General features: G+C 51.1%; 3 protein-coding genes across 6 annotated transcripts in view; 1 reads left to right on the top strand and 2 right to left on the bottom strand.

The window, feature by feature from the left end:
- EXOSC1 (exosome component 1) overlaps window positions 1–1,543 on the bottom strand; it is a 9,577-nt gene extending 8,034 nt beyond the window's left edge. Inside the window, exons 1-2 of the mRNA XM_004680579.2 lie at window positions 1,496–1,543; window positions 1,275–1,390 (exon numbers count right to left, since the gene is read on the bottom strand). Coding sequence (XP_004680636.1) covers window positions 1,275–1,390; window positions 1,496–1,526 — 147 coding nt within the window. The 5' untranslated portion in view covers window positions 1,527–1,543. The remainder of the gene's footprint in view (window positions 1–1,274; window positions 1,391–1,495) is intronic.
- A 167-nt stretch (window positions 1,544–1,710) lies between these two features.
- ZDHHC16 (zinc finger, DHHC-type containing 16) lies at window positions 1,711–10,423 on the top strand. 2 transcript variants are annotated; one of them, XM_004680572.2, is made up of 12 exons: window positions 1,711–1,910; window positions 4,947–4,989; window positions 5,211–5,458; window positions 5,616–5,810; window positions 5,952–6,040; window positions 6,431–6,459; window positions 7,063–7,196; window positions 7,323–7,370; window positions 8,165–8,250; window positions 8,878–9,001; window positions 9,487–9,557; window positions 10,291–10,423. In XM_004680572.2, exons 3-12 carry the CDS (start codon window positions 5,216–5,218, stop codon window positions 10,403–10,405), a joined length of 1,134 nt encoding a protein of 377 aa, XP_004680629.1. In that variant the 5' UTR covers window positions 1,711–1,910; window positions 4,947–4,989; window positions 5,211–5,215; the 3' UTR covers window positions 10,406–10,423. The 2 variants fall into 2 exon arrangements, with proteins under 2 accessions (XP_004680629.1, XP_004680631.1); XM_004680574.2 differs by lacking the exon at window positions 7,323–7,370.
- A 960-nt stretch (window positions 10,424–11,383) lies between these two features.
- The window catches only part of MMS19 (MMS19 nucleotide excision repair homolog (S. cerevisiae)), a 28,822-nt gene continuing 27,010 nt past the window's right edge, over window positions 11,384–13,195 (bottom strand). For 2 of the 3 annotated variants that reach the window (XM_004680569.2, XM_012723657.1), the window contains exons 25-31: window positions 13,118–13,174; window positions 12,811–12,997; window positions 12,314–12,396; window positions 12,033–12,197; window positions 11,896–11,955; window positions 11,554–11,654; window positions 11,384–11,475 (exon numbers count right to left, since the gene is read on the bottom strand). In XM_004680569.2, the coding sequence (XP_004680626.1) occupies window positions 11,448–11,475; window positions 11,554–11,654; window positions 11,896–11,955; window positions 12,033–12,197; window positions 12,314–12,396; window positions 12,811–12,997; window positions 13,118–13,174 (681 nt within the window). In that variant the 3' untranslated portion in view covers window positions 11,384–11,447. The remainder of the gene's footprint in view (window positions 11,476–11,553; window positions 11,655–11,895; window positions 11,956–12,032; window positions 12,198–12,313; window positions 12,397–12,810; window positions 12,998–13,117; window positions 13,175–13,195) is intronic. The other variant, XM_012723656.1, reaches the window with a different exon arrangement.

The following is a 13,195-nucleotide window of genomic DNA, read 5'->3' as shown; positions in this document are numbered from 1 at the left end:
GCCAGGAAGGTGAACCAGTGGCACAACAGACCTTGCCTGACCAGCCCACTGCTCCCTTTAACAGTGTATTTCAGTAGATCTGCCTGTTCTGCTCCCCACTCTGTCTCTGATGAATCCTCTCACCCCTTGCACCTCCGTCTTGTATCCCAGTTCTTGTATACATAAATAAATAAATCTTAGGGGGAAAAAAAGCAGTTGTCACATTTGTAAACATATATTCTTAAGCATTTATTTGTTTACAATTTGTGTTTGTGCTACATGACAACAGAGGCTACTCTTATTTGGCATGTGTCTCTATCCCTAGAGGTCAGCACTGCGCCTGCCATATGAAAATGTTCCACAGACATCTTTACTAACTGAACAAACTGAGGAATATTAAGGAGAAATTGATGAATAAAAAAACTCTCATCTTACAGGTGAGAATGAACTTAAAGCCTGAGAGTTTAAACATCTTACCTATTGCAAAATCAAGGAATCTAACTGTTCAGTACCTAAATGTTCTATTTCTGAATCTTCTTTCTCCTGTAGCACCTCTTTTAAAGCTACTCCTTCAAAGACTTCAATCTGATCCTGTGCCAATCCTACATCAGCCAGGTACGAAGGTGAGGCCTGACCCCTGGAACTTAGTCTAGTAGGGTAAGATTTTACTGGGCAACACATAACCCAGGGTTTAATTATATGCTGACAAGTGCCTGGATGGAAAGAAATACAGCTCTTTGTGACTACTGAACTTTCCTCCATTAGACTGTTTAGGGGGAAAAAAAGCAGTTGTCACATTTGTAAACATATATTCTTAAGCATTTATTTGTTTACAATTTGTTTAGGAAGGCTTTTTTGAGAAAGTGGTAGATACTACAGAGGCTATCTGAAGGTCAGTGGGAATGAAATAGGCTAAGGAGGAGAGGAGCGTATTCCAGACAGAGGGCTATGTATAAAAGCTGTGTGTGGCAGGACAGAATGTAGCGCATTAGCGACAGTTAAAGAAGCCAGTGTGACGGAGAGTGAGCTGGAGAGAGGTGAAGTCACAGAGGTGGGAGACATAACACAGGATTCAGCGCTCTGTTCGTCCCCAAGTGTCAACAACAGAGCAGAACTGGCCAATTGCTGCTAAGTGCGGGAGCGCAGCTGGCAGAAATAGAGATCAGCTTGTCCTACTGGTGAGGCACGCGTCCTCGGTGTCCCTGCCTAAGGACCACGAAATCCACGACAGCTTAAGAGAAAGGAGAGGCAAAGGAGAGGGGAAGCCGCAGGAGAGGGGAAGCCGCCCCCCGTACCGCGCCGTTTTCGCTGCTCTTCATTAGGCAGCCAGCAAGCGACGAAAAGATGTAGCCGTGCCTGGTGTAGGTGCCGCTGCCGGGGCTGCCTTCCTCCAAGTTGCACAGACGTTCGCCTGCCGAAAAAAAGCAGCAGCAGCTACGGACCCCAAAGGCTGTTGGCCATCCAGCCTTCCTGCCTCTGTCACTGTCCAGTATTTGCAGTGGGTACACTCACTTACCGGGGATGCAGTACCTCACGGGTGGCGCCATGACTGCCCCGGTCCCAGGCCCCGCGGGAAACGAAGTGGACTTCTCATTGGCTAAAATCCAGCAGCGCGCTGTAGTAAGAAACGTGCCAATTGGTGCGCTCCGTCACGTGACCGACGCAGCCTCTTCCAGGGGTAAACTCCAACTCCCAGGTTGCCCCGGGACGAGCGGGGCGGAGCTCTGGGATGCCTGCGCTTGCGCTCGCGCCTGCGGTCCAGGATGGGCTGGCGCCGGGTCTGGGTCTTTAGCCTGCCCCTCTGGGCAGCGGGCCATGGTAGATCGGATTGAACCCGGTCGGGCAGGGGCGCCGGCCTGGACAGGGTGACAGTGAAAGGCGGCGAAGGCTGCAGGGCACGATTTATGTGTGGAGAGTTCGGCAGTTTGCAGGTAAGGCGAAGCCGCGGCCTTTGCTCCCCAGTTCTGCACCTTTTTATAGGGTCGGGCCCTGTTCCGGTGTCTTCCAGGAGCCTGGGTTCCTGCTCCCTTGCCCCGCCCTGCGCGGCCCTGCCCTCCTCCACCGGGTCCGAGCGCGGCTAGACACCCGTATATAGAGAGGAGCTGGAAGGAGGTCAGCCAACCCAACTCACAGATTTGGAACTCAGATTCAGGAATACCGTGTGCTTTATTCATCGTCTCCAATGTAGTAGTTCAAGGTAGAGCCCAAGCTGGCATCCACATTTCTTGATTTCCTGATCATCGCGCATTGACCGGGCCATCCACACTGAGGAATACAACCTTTTCCTGTTTTTTTTTTTTTTTTTCGGATCCTTTTAAGCTCTCCGACGGAGGTTTAGTCGTGTGGACTCAACCATAACCTTTTCTCTTCCCAGTCCGTTCGTCAAGAAGGACAGTGTCCACATGAATAGAATGCTGCTTACATGTGCTGCCTGAGATTGTTAACATCCAGAGAGCAGTGTCGTTGTCCAGATGAGATTTGCTATCTCATCTCAGCTTCCTCTGCCTTTGGAACCACACCTTGTGTATGTCCCTCCTGCCCCTCACTCCCTAGAGAAACAGAGCTTTGGGAAGAGGGTAGAGCTATAGGTAGCCGGCAACCCCCTCTAATAGTGGCACATGTCACTATGGCTGTGGCTACTTCTGAGGGATCAGTGCCCAGGGCTTATGTTTGGGTGGTCTTGAAACTGCTGTGATGTTTACTACCCTCTTCACTCAGAGAGCATCGCTTCCCCCTCCCCTGCCTGCCTTAATTTTTGAGTTCTGCTTTTACTGCAAAATCCTGAGATGAAAATGTCTGTTCAGTTGTGGCTCTTGGACTACTATCTCCTCCCTGGCAGCCATGCAGACCCCCCAGACCCCACTAGCTAAGATGAAGGGACATGGCTTCAGACTCTGGTCTCTGAAATCTAATGTGTTGTCCTGAATCTGAAAGCTTTCTGTTTTCATGATTGGGCTGATTTCCTATTTTCTGAAATGCCTTCGAGCTGTTAAGTGCTGTTATTCAAACAATGGTTGTTACTTTTATAATCACGAAGAACAATAGCTTCAGACAGATACTTAGTGTTATCACATTGACAAGAATATCCTTGCTGATAGACATCTGACCAGCCTTCCATTTCTGTATCCCTCTAGATCATTTATTCAACAAAATTGAGTATTTCCATGAAGCAGGTACTGTGCTAATCAGCTCTTTGCAAATATTTCATTTATTGGGTTATTGGAAAAGTCACGATGCATTTTTGCTTGAAAAATAAAAAAAATATGTCATATATAGAATCATAGTATAGGTATAGAACCATAAAGGGTAGAGCTGGAAGGGACCTCAGCATTTAATCCTTCCTCCTTACTGAAAGGGAATACAAGAGATCTGAGGCCCAGCAGGGTTCAGTGATGTGCCCAAGTCACAGAACTACTTAAGTCGTCAAGTTATGAAGCAGATGGGAGCTGGCAAGTCTATTTTTTAAGACAGGCATTTCCTGTGGAGCTCAGGAGTTCCAGAAGTGGTTGAGAGTAATCTGAAAAGTTTAGAGTCTGGGAAGGAAGTTTTTTGTGTGTAGATCAGGAGAAATGGCATGTAATTTGGATTTGCTACAATCCATCTTAATTGCAAGTTATTGCTACGAGAAGTATTTTAGCAAGTAGGAAACTCTCTGTTACCCCTAGTAAGGGAGTGCATGGTAATAGCGACAGTCTGAGTCACTTGACTTTGTGTGACATAATCTGTTTTGTTCCAGTCTCACATTTGATTATGACTGTGTGCCATTCTGAAAGTTCATGCTTCAAGCCAAATCATGGTTCCAAATAAAAGGAATCCAACTCGAATGAGGCAGGAAGTTCCGGTGTTTCCTCTTGTCTCTTTCTACACTGCCTCTTAATTCTTTTCTTCATCGGTGTGATGGGGATGGCTGGTTCCTGTGTCCTGGTGTGGAGTGGGTGCCTGTGAAATGCCTTTCTTCTCTTTCTCTGTAGGCCTGGTCCTTTGGATTTCCTTTTGCTTTAGATCATTACAGGGCTTGTGGAAGGAGGTAATTAAGTGTTTTCTTTGAAAGGCCTCTTGTGGGAAGGAGCCAGGGTGCAAGGAGAGTACCTTGCTCCAGTTACTGAATTGAAACCACCCTACAGTGGAAGAGCCTCCTCCAGTTTCTTCTGGGTTTTGAGCTGCCTGTTAAATAAGTCAGTGGAGTTGCTAAGGACAAAGTAGCTATCAGGGAAAATCTCTGGTAAGGAAAAGAATTGAGACTTTTGAAAAAATCTGTGTCCTCTCGTTGGGCATTGCATGAGCGGCTGGCCTCCCAGGACTTTTGGGGATGGAGAACACTAATCCAACTCTTCCTGATGTGGAGGAGATGAAAACTCAGAGATGTGGAAGGGCTGAAAGCTGGGAAGCTTGGAACCAAGGACAGCAACCACAGAGAAAGCTCTCAGTGTTCAGCCAGAACAGGGCAACGGCGACTCACCCCTAACAGGCAGGCCCCATCTTCAGCATGGAGGCTCCCCTCTCTGCCAGAATCCCCCACCTGTGATGTTACTCTGCTCTGGATCCCTGAGGTTGTCCTCGCTTCGGTTTGGGGTAGGGCTGGGCCTGAAGTGGGAGACAAAGTGTCTTCTGTCACGCACGGGTAGTTGAGCTGTCCTGACAGGAGGTGGGAACTCCCATGCAGCCAGGTTGGGTCTGGTGGAGGCTGAGGGCAACGCAGAGGGTTAAGAAGGGTGACTATCTCTTCTGAGACTCAGGGGTGGGACCCGCCTGCTGTGCACTCATTCCCCCACTGGCTGACACTTGGTGAAGATAATTGTTAGAGGTAGGTCTGTCGCCAGGGCAGACAGGAGACCCTGAAGCCTCTGCCCCAGTGACCAGACCCAGAGATGGGGTGGGGGCAGCTCTGTCACATGGTTCTGCACTCCACCCAATGGTTTGTCTACAGACAACTCCAGAGACCCCTTTTCTGTGGTCCTTCACTCTAGGTCTGCATCATCTTGGATTTGCTGCACAGCTGCATAGTGTGATGTAAGTAGATTCTGCGGACTCTGAGCCTTCAAGCCTCCTACCCACCATAATCTGGCAGGGATCTTGGCACTGCACACTCCATGGAGAAGGGAAGTCACCGTCCTGTTTGGCATGAGTGACTGGGCCTGTTTTAGGCCTCTGTCCGTAGGTGCTCTGGGCTTCCCCTCGATGGGACCGGGAGGGCCCTGGGGCCGGCCCCTCACAGCAGTGTGCTCTCCTAGGAGCCATGCGGAGCCAGCGGAGCCTGCTGCTGGGCCCCGCCCGCCTCTGTCTGCGCCTGCTCCTGCTCCTGGGCTACAGGCGCCGCTGCCCACCTCTGCTCCGGGGCCTGGTACAGCGTTGGCGCTACGGCAAGGTCTGCCTGCGCTCCCTGCTGTACAACTCCTTCGGGGGCAGCGACACTGCTGTCGATGCTGCCTTTGAGCCCGTCTACTGGCTGGTGGACAACGTGATCCGCTGGTGTGGGGTGGTGAGTGAGGCCCGGGGAGCGGGAAGGTGTTTGGGACACTTGTCTGATGGAGTTGTGACAAGTTTGGGAGGCCAGCCCCCACCTGGGAGCTCCCTGGGGCCGCTCAGGGTGTGGGTGGGCTCTCGCTCTGTCTTCCTGACCTCACTGGTGTTGGCAGGTGTTCGTGGTGCTGGTGATCGTGCTGACCAGCTCCATTGTGGCCATTGCCTACCTGTGCGTCCTGCCCCTCATCCTCCAAACTTACTCAGTGCCACGACTCTGCTGGCATTTCTTCTACAGTCACTGGAACCTGATCCTCATCGTCTTCCATTACTACCAGGCCATTACCACTCCACCTGGATACCCACCCCAGGTGGGTTCCCTGGGGGCGGGAGGGAAGGGGAGCTGCAGGCTGTGAGAATCGTCCCACGAGTGGGCAGGGGAGTGCCTTGTTATCTTTTGAAGGACAAAACTGGTGCCGCCACAGTTGTCATTCTTTTCTCCCTTTACACAGGGCAGGAATGATATTGCAACAGTGTCCATCTGTAAGAAGTGCATTTACCCCAAGCCAGCCCGAACACACCACTGCAGCATCTGCAATAGGTGGGTTTGGCTTTGCTCCCTGTAAGCCCAGCTGTGGCCCTTCTGCTGTAGCTTGAGGGCAAGATCTAGACCTAGAGTTTGATCAGACAGTTGTGAAGTGCCTGTCGTGAACCAGGCCAGGAGAGGCGCCCTCCACATTATGACTCCGGGTCCGCAGGCTGGTCCTGAGTTAGACACCATCACCACTTGCGGAAATCTAGGTTCTGAGAGATGAGTTACCTTGTCCACTGTCACCTAGCCAGTAGAGCAGGGCTTACAACAAGGCCTGGCTGTCTTCAAAGTCTGTGCCCTTTCCACCTCAGCAGGATGCTGGTCCTTGTAGGAAAGGATTGGCACTGACATCTCAAGAACCTTGGCCACCGTAACAGAGCCTGTGTCCCTCCCTCACAGGTGTGTGCTGAAGATGGATCATCACTGCCGTATCCTTTTGTTATTGCTCCTGCCGAGGCTCCTCCTTTAGCTCCAGAGCACTGTGCGGGGTTGGTTAAGTCGTAAACCCAAGGCTTCTAGCGTCCCGTGCAGAGAACTCAGGGCTCGCCAGGTGTTAGGTGGAGTTGTGCTGGCCATCTCCTGGGGAGGCAGGAGGCTTGCAGGGTCTCTGGGGTGGGGCTTCTTGGAGCCAGGCACCTATTCTGATAGCTCTTGCTTCGGGAGACTGTCCTGCTGATGACTGATGGATGGGAGATGTTTGGGCCTCAGTGGTGATCTACTGGCTACACCAGATGCAACTTCTGATCCCCTTCTGCTGTCCCACACAGATGTCTGGCTAACCCAGCTAGGTTGAAGTAGTGGCAGATTCATTTTCCTGAAGGAGTTCAGAATTTTCATGATGTCCTGGTGGTTTTGAGGACTCTGAGAAACCTATGACACTTTTATCTCAACCTCTGGGGACAGCTTCATATATTCCTGCTTTTGATAATAGTTCTTGGTGACTGGCAGCCCTGGCCTTGGATGACATCGTGACCGAGGGTCAGGCCTTCTGAAGTTGTGTTGGATCTTATCCTTAATCCTTCCTCTGCCAGCCTGGCTAAACAACTGTGTGGGCCACTATAACCATCGGTACTTCTTCTCTTTCTGCTTTTTCATGACTCTGGGCTGTGTGTACTGCAGTTACGGCAGTTGGGACCTTTTCCGGGAGGCTTATGCTGCCATCGAGGTGAGCCCATAGCCAGGGGCAGGGCAGCTCAGTAAGGGAAGTGTGGATGTGGAATCTGTCTCTAAGGAGTTGTCCCCCACCCTAGAGGCCGGAGAGTATAACCAGCATTGTTTTCCATCCCCTTAGAAAATGAAACAACTCGACAAGAGCAGACTACCGGCTGTTGCCAACCAGGTGGGCTGTCCCCACCCCACTGCCTCCTGCTGCTCAGGCCAGGGGTGCGGTTGCTGAGGCAACTGGGGCCGCCCCACTGGTTGAGTCGCAGACCAGATCAGGAGCGTTCTGGGAGGCTGCCTACCTTGGGCACACAAGTGACCTGGGGACAAACTGAAAAACCCTGCTGTTCCCAGCTCTATCCCATGATCACCTCCTTTGGGCTGAGTGAGGACTCTGCCTAGGTGATGGCCTGAGCAGCAAGGAGTCTGTGTTAGTCTGTGTAATGGGGTTCCAGGGGACAGAGATCAGGCCGGGCCCATCTGACCATCCTTCGTTCTGGGTCTGTATCAGGATTGTTCCGTGTCCTGAGGCCTTTAGGGCTCTTCTGAGCAGATCTTGGGCTCATGATTGTACTTCTGCTGGCCTTTGGGTCTTTAGTGGAGCTCAGAGTTCTCCCCCATTCCATTCTGGGTATCTGCCCTCCACGCAGCGTTGGCTGCCACAGTGAAGTTCTTGCTGGGGAGTGGAGGGCCTTCCCCTGGAGCCCCATTTGTGTTGTCAAACCTCAAGGCCCAGGGTCACTTCCTTCTGTGCTTTGCCATCCTGTCCAGACCCGCTCTGCCCAGTGTTTGTCCACATGATGATGCCGCTGGGCTTGGCCCACCCATTTGGCTGCTGCCCTGACTCCTCTGTGGCTTTACCCCCTATTTTTCTTGTCCTGGGCCTGGGTCACTTTCCTGCCTGAAGGTGATGGGGACTCTGGGAGAAACTAGCAGAGCAAATGAACCAGACATGCTGTTTTCTTTTTCTAGACTTATCACCAGACCCCACCGCCTACCTTCTCCTTCCGAGAAAGGGTGACTCACAAGAGTCTTGTCTACCTCTGGTTCCTGTGCAGGTATTTCACTCTTCCCTTTGGACTGTTTGAGGGGCAGCTTCGGAAAACCCTATTTTTAGTGCTCACATGCAGTTAGGAACCCATCCTCATCAGAATTGCTGTGGTCTTATACTCAGCAAAGGGTCAGAGCTTAATTTTCTTCTGCATTTTGGGTCAGGGAAAACTAAGGACATTAACATTGAAGGTTTTTTATGTACCAGGGTAAATGAACTTGCTGAAGGGTAGGTGGCTGTACTTTATGGATGAGGAAAGCTAGCAATGAGAAAGGTGATTTGCTCCAGAATACACGTCTGGGAAGGGCAGGGCTGGAATCGGAACTTTGTGCCATCCCCTTCAGCCCTTAGTGCCCTTTGCTTCCAAGCATGGGTATTTGGGGAAGCTCAGAATGTCTTTATTAGTAAAGCAGACTTATTTCCCCACTCTCCTTTCCACATAATTTACTCAATCCATGTTGATGCTTTTCCAGTGGTGCTTTTTATGGATGAGCAGTAGAAGTTCATCTAGGATGTAGACTGGGACATGAGATATGAGAAGTTCCTAGCCAGTTACTGCTCAACTCAGTTTCAGATCTGCTGGTAGTCTCCAGCTCCCTCTTGAGCAACCCACCAATCTTTGCTCTTCTTTCAGTTCCGTAGCACTTGCCCTGGGTGCCCTAACTATGTGGCATGCTGTTCTCATCAGTCGGGGTGAGACTAGTATTGAAAGGCACATCAACAGGAAGGAGAGACGTCGGCTGCAGGCCAAGGGCAGAGTGAGTAGGGCTTGGGGCAGAGGGGAACCGAACCCGTCACCTCTGACAGAGGCCGTGGTCAGGGCCATCTAGGGTAGGCATCATGAAAGGCCAGGACTTCCAGGTCCTCCCTGGTGGCTGGGGCTTTAATGGGTTAAAAGTGTAGCACTACGAAGCTCTCCATAGCCACTGAAGCACAAGCTCGATCCCCAGCCAGGGAGGTGACCCACATGGTGCAGCAGGCCTCTCTTGGCCCACCCACTGCTCCCCTCAGCAGTATATTTCAGTCATTCTGCCTGTTCTGTTCCCCACTCTGTCTCTGGTGAATCTTCTCACCTCCTGCAACTCTGGCAGGTGTGCATAAATAAATAAATCTTAAAAAAGAAGAAAAAAAAAAAAAAGGCCAGGACTTCCCCATGCTGAGTTTTAGCCAGTTCAAACTTGAAAATGAAAAGGGTTAGATTAGGTAAAAGGGTTTTATAGAGACATGTTTTTCTTGGCTTTAGATTTTCAAGAATCATTACAACTATGGCTGCTTGGACAACTGGAAGGTATTCCTGGGTGTGGACACGGGAAGGTAAAGTAAAACATCAAGACTAGTGTCCGTGAGAATGTGCTCCGCCTATGCCAAGATGCTTGTCACATGTGGCTCCTGAAACGCTAGGCATGTGGTTAATGCGCCCAGGAACTGAATTTTTAATTTTATTTTTACTAACTTAAATAGGCTGGTGGTTAGTGGCCATTACCTTGGACAGTGGAGTTTAGACTCAATGCAGATCATTGCTCATTTAAGCAAAGGGTATAAGGCCAAAACTGTGGATTAAATCTCAGATGAGGTTTACAGATGACATCACAAGAATCCCAAGAAAATTGTTCTCAGGGAGGGCATGGGAGACACTTGTTTGAATAGCAATGTGTGGAGCTCAGTCCGGTCCTTTGTGGAACCGAAGTCATCTGTAACAGGCCCTAAGGTAATGAGTGGAGCTAGACAAGAGATCGAGTGTAAATAATTCAGATTGCAACTACTAAGGCAGTAACAGCTGATCAGAAGTACTGCCCTCCTTCCCTTCCTGCTCTTGTTACATTTCTGCCTGTCTGTGCCTGCAGTGGCTCCTCAGAACTTTAGCTCAAAACCTGTAAAGGTTTTCAAGGAACCAGAGGGCACATCTGTTGGCCAGTAAATTTTTTGTTACCTTTGTGATTAAGGCCAAGGTAGCTTCAGATACCTTATGCATCTCTTGCTAAGAAATGCGGATCAGGAAGAAGATTAAGAACTCATGGAACTCAAACATTTCTGTCTTCTTTTGTAGGCACTGGCTCACTAGGGTGCTTTTACCTTCCAGTCACCTGCCCCACGGGAACGGAATGAGCTGGGACCCGCCGCCCTGGGTGACTGCTCACTCAGCCTCTGTGATGGCAGTGTGAACTGGAGTGTGTCAGCTACAACTTGAACGTCACTCTGCTTCCTGCTCTGTCTCAAGGACCTCCAAGGGTAGCGTCTTGGCATCTTTGAACAAAAAGAGCCAATGGCTTGCCTTAGGGTAATGTGCAGGGAAACTCAAGGACCAATTTCCCAGCCACTGCAGAAGCAAGGCACGATGTGGAAAAACTAGGACTGATGTCCCTTTACTCAGGCAAACAAGTCCCAGGCCCAGACTGGAGATTAGGCAGCTAGCAACCTTGCCGGTGCTGACCCCACCTCATCCAGGCTACAGCACGGGGTTGGCCACCTCCTCTTTCACTTGCTGTCTGAGAAAACACCTGAATGGTTGAGCTGAGACTGTGGCTTCTCTACACGGCAGGTACCAGGCTACTGCTGAGGTCACTGCCACTTCTCACGTGCTGTGAAGGGAGCAAAAATAAAGGTATTTGGTTTTTAAAGATACGCAGCTTCTCATGCTTTGCCCACTCTAGGGTGGGGAAGGAGCCATCTGGAGCAGTGCCTGGAGAACAGGTGCTCTGCACATGACACTCGTGCCCAACCTGGAGCTCCTGGAGAATTCTTGGCTAAGCCCTGACATCACTGTTCCTCCAGCTTAGTTGCTTCAGTAGTGATGCTCCTGGTTATGAGCTACTGAGGCCAAAGTGTGGATGGGGAGATACTCTACAGCTCATTACCAAAAGAAATCTTTATTCCCTAGCAGGCACACACACTAGCCACCACTGGTCCTCAGGGCCACTCATCTGCATTCATCAGCAGTACGCCTCCCCTGTGGAAGTGGAAGAGCCCGTGCCCAAGATCTTTCCTCAGACCCACGTAGTCTCAGACAGAACTCAGAAACTGACAGGCCCACGAGGGGTCAGAACCCCCATGTTTCCTGTACAGTCACCAGGGGCTCAGCACTTGCTGTGTCTGTGGGACAGGCAACCAGAGACAGTGCTCTCCACGCCTTGGGCCAAGGGGCTCGTTCATTAGTAGTTCCAGATCAGATTGTCAGTGGGAGCAGTCTTGGCCAGGACCGACAGCTCAGCTGCCAGGGCTCCCTAGCAGAAACCTGTAGCAAAAAGAATGTTGGCACCATTAGTGGTGAGGCTCTGTTCAATCCCATCTCGCCCAAGACCTAGAAACTGACCACTCTCCCCTGGCGGACACTGCTTCCTTGCGCACCAGCCTCTTCTTGTCATCCAGGGGTTTGGCTAAGGCCCGGATCACCTGCGGTTTGTACGGCAGCAGCTGTGGAGTAAGAGGAACTGATCTTAGTCTCGCTCAGCCATAGCACCCACAAGAGCCACTTCTCTACACCTGAACTTCACCTCTCTTTGGGGACTCTGGCCCCTGCCAGGTGGCTGTGGTGCAGTCAGGCATAGCCCGTCCCTGTGCCTGCGTGCAGCGTGGTGGTGGCGGCGGGGCAGTCCCACCTGACTAAGGGAAGTAATTCTTTGGCTCTTTTGAGACAGACACCCGACGGACTCACCACAGGGGTGGGCAGGCATGTGAGCGCATGCATGCACTGCAGCGCGGCGATCCGGATGGCCTGGAACACAACAAGGGGGTGAGGGGAGCTCTGTGATGGAGAGCCGGAGGTGCCCGAGCTGCTGGGGTGCAACGCACCATGGCGGGGTTAGAGCTGAGGTTCAGAAACTTGGTGACGAGGGTATCGACGTGAAGACACATGACTTGCGGTGCTTCCAGCAGAAGAGGCTGAAGGCAGCTGAGGGTGGAGAGCTGTACCACACTGTCAGGACAGGACAGGGCCTCCAGCAGCAAGGAAAGCAGCTGAGGGGGTCACAAAAAGGTGGGGATGATGAGAGGTGTTCTCCCCTTTGCAGCCCTCGCCCCAGCTGGAGACAGTGGCTTGGTTTCTGCTTGGAGGCTCCGACTGCAAGGCTTACCGTGGGCAGCTCTGGCAAGAGCACAGACTTAGGCAGTCTGTTAAGTACGTGAGACAGACCCTTCATGTAGTTGGACTTTACATCTGTAAAAGATGGAAAAGCTTAGGGGAGAAAGCTCACACATACAGCTTTGAGAATCCAATTTCTGATGAAGCTGGGATATCAGCCTACAAAGAGGTTACAAAGAAATGCCCTGAAACCCAGAATATGCAGATCTATGTCCATCAAAGAAAAAGAGTGAATCAACAATCCGGAAGTTTAGCCCTTTGGGTGCAGACCACACTATTGCTTTAAAGAAACACTTGGCCTCCCTGGAGGTGCAAGGGGTTAAAGTGCAGCACTCACCCCCTGCACTTTTGGCCTGTACCCCAGTTCTTATATGCATAAATAAATCTTAAAACAAACAAATAAGCAACAAAACACTTGGGTCCTTAACTTCTTTTAGGCAGTGTGGCTTGCACAAAGGAGAGGTCTGAGGATCTGGGACCTTACTTCACCTTGGGGAGCGGCATAGAAGCCTTGAACCAAAGCAGGCATGTTGTCTGTGAAGAACCGCTGGCGGAACATGATCCGCACTTCAGCATGGCCTGCACGAGTCAACACGTCAGTGCAGTCAGACATGAGCACGGAGAAGCCATCTGCTGCTACTGCACCTAGTTCTGGATCCTTTAGGAGGCCTATGAGCTGGAGGAAAGAGAGCCTTGAGGTAGATCAGAGAAAAACCTTAATACCCAAAAGAAGAGGATGGCAGTTGTAGGTGGGAAGTTCTGATAGGTCTCAGGTCTGTCTCCAGAAAGGACTTACCCGGTTTGTGAGGCAGGAGCAGAGAGGATGGTATCTGAGTACAAGGGCCTTTGTCACCTGCAGTTGGAGAGAAGAGTC

Source organism: Condylura cristata, unplaced genomic scaffold (assembly GCF_000260355.1).
Source record: "Condylura cristata isolate star-nosed mole 26May11 unplaced genomic scaffold, ConCri1.0 scaffold00011, whole genome shotgun sequence".
Classification (NCBI taxonomy): Eukaryota; Metazoa; Chordata; class Mammalia; order Eulipotyphla; family Talpidae; genus Condylura; species Condylura cristata.
The sequence above is the reverse complement of the archived record's forward strand: the minus strand, read 5'-3'. Positions and strand labels throughout refer to the sequence as shown.

What these genes read in the sequence shown, in the direction of transcription:
- ZDHHC16 (XM_004680572.2), top strand. Translation starts at nt 5,216, where the DNA reads ATGCGGAGCCAGCGGAGCCTGCTGCTGGGCCCCGCCCGCCTCTGTCTG. An exon ending in CACTGCAGCATCTGCAATAG is followed by an intron (nt 6,041 to 6,430) that starts GTGGGTTTGGCT and finishes CCTCCCTCACAG; the next exon opens with GTGTGTGCTGAAGATGGATC. An exon ending in TACCGGCTGTTGCCAACCAG is followed by an intron (nt 7,371 to 8,164) that starts GTGGGCTGTCCC and finishes TTCTTTTTCTAG; the next exon opens with ACTTATCACCAGACCCCACC.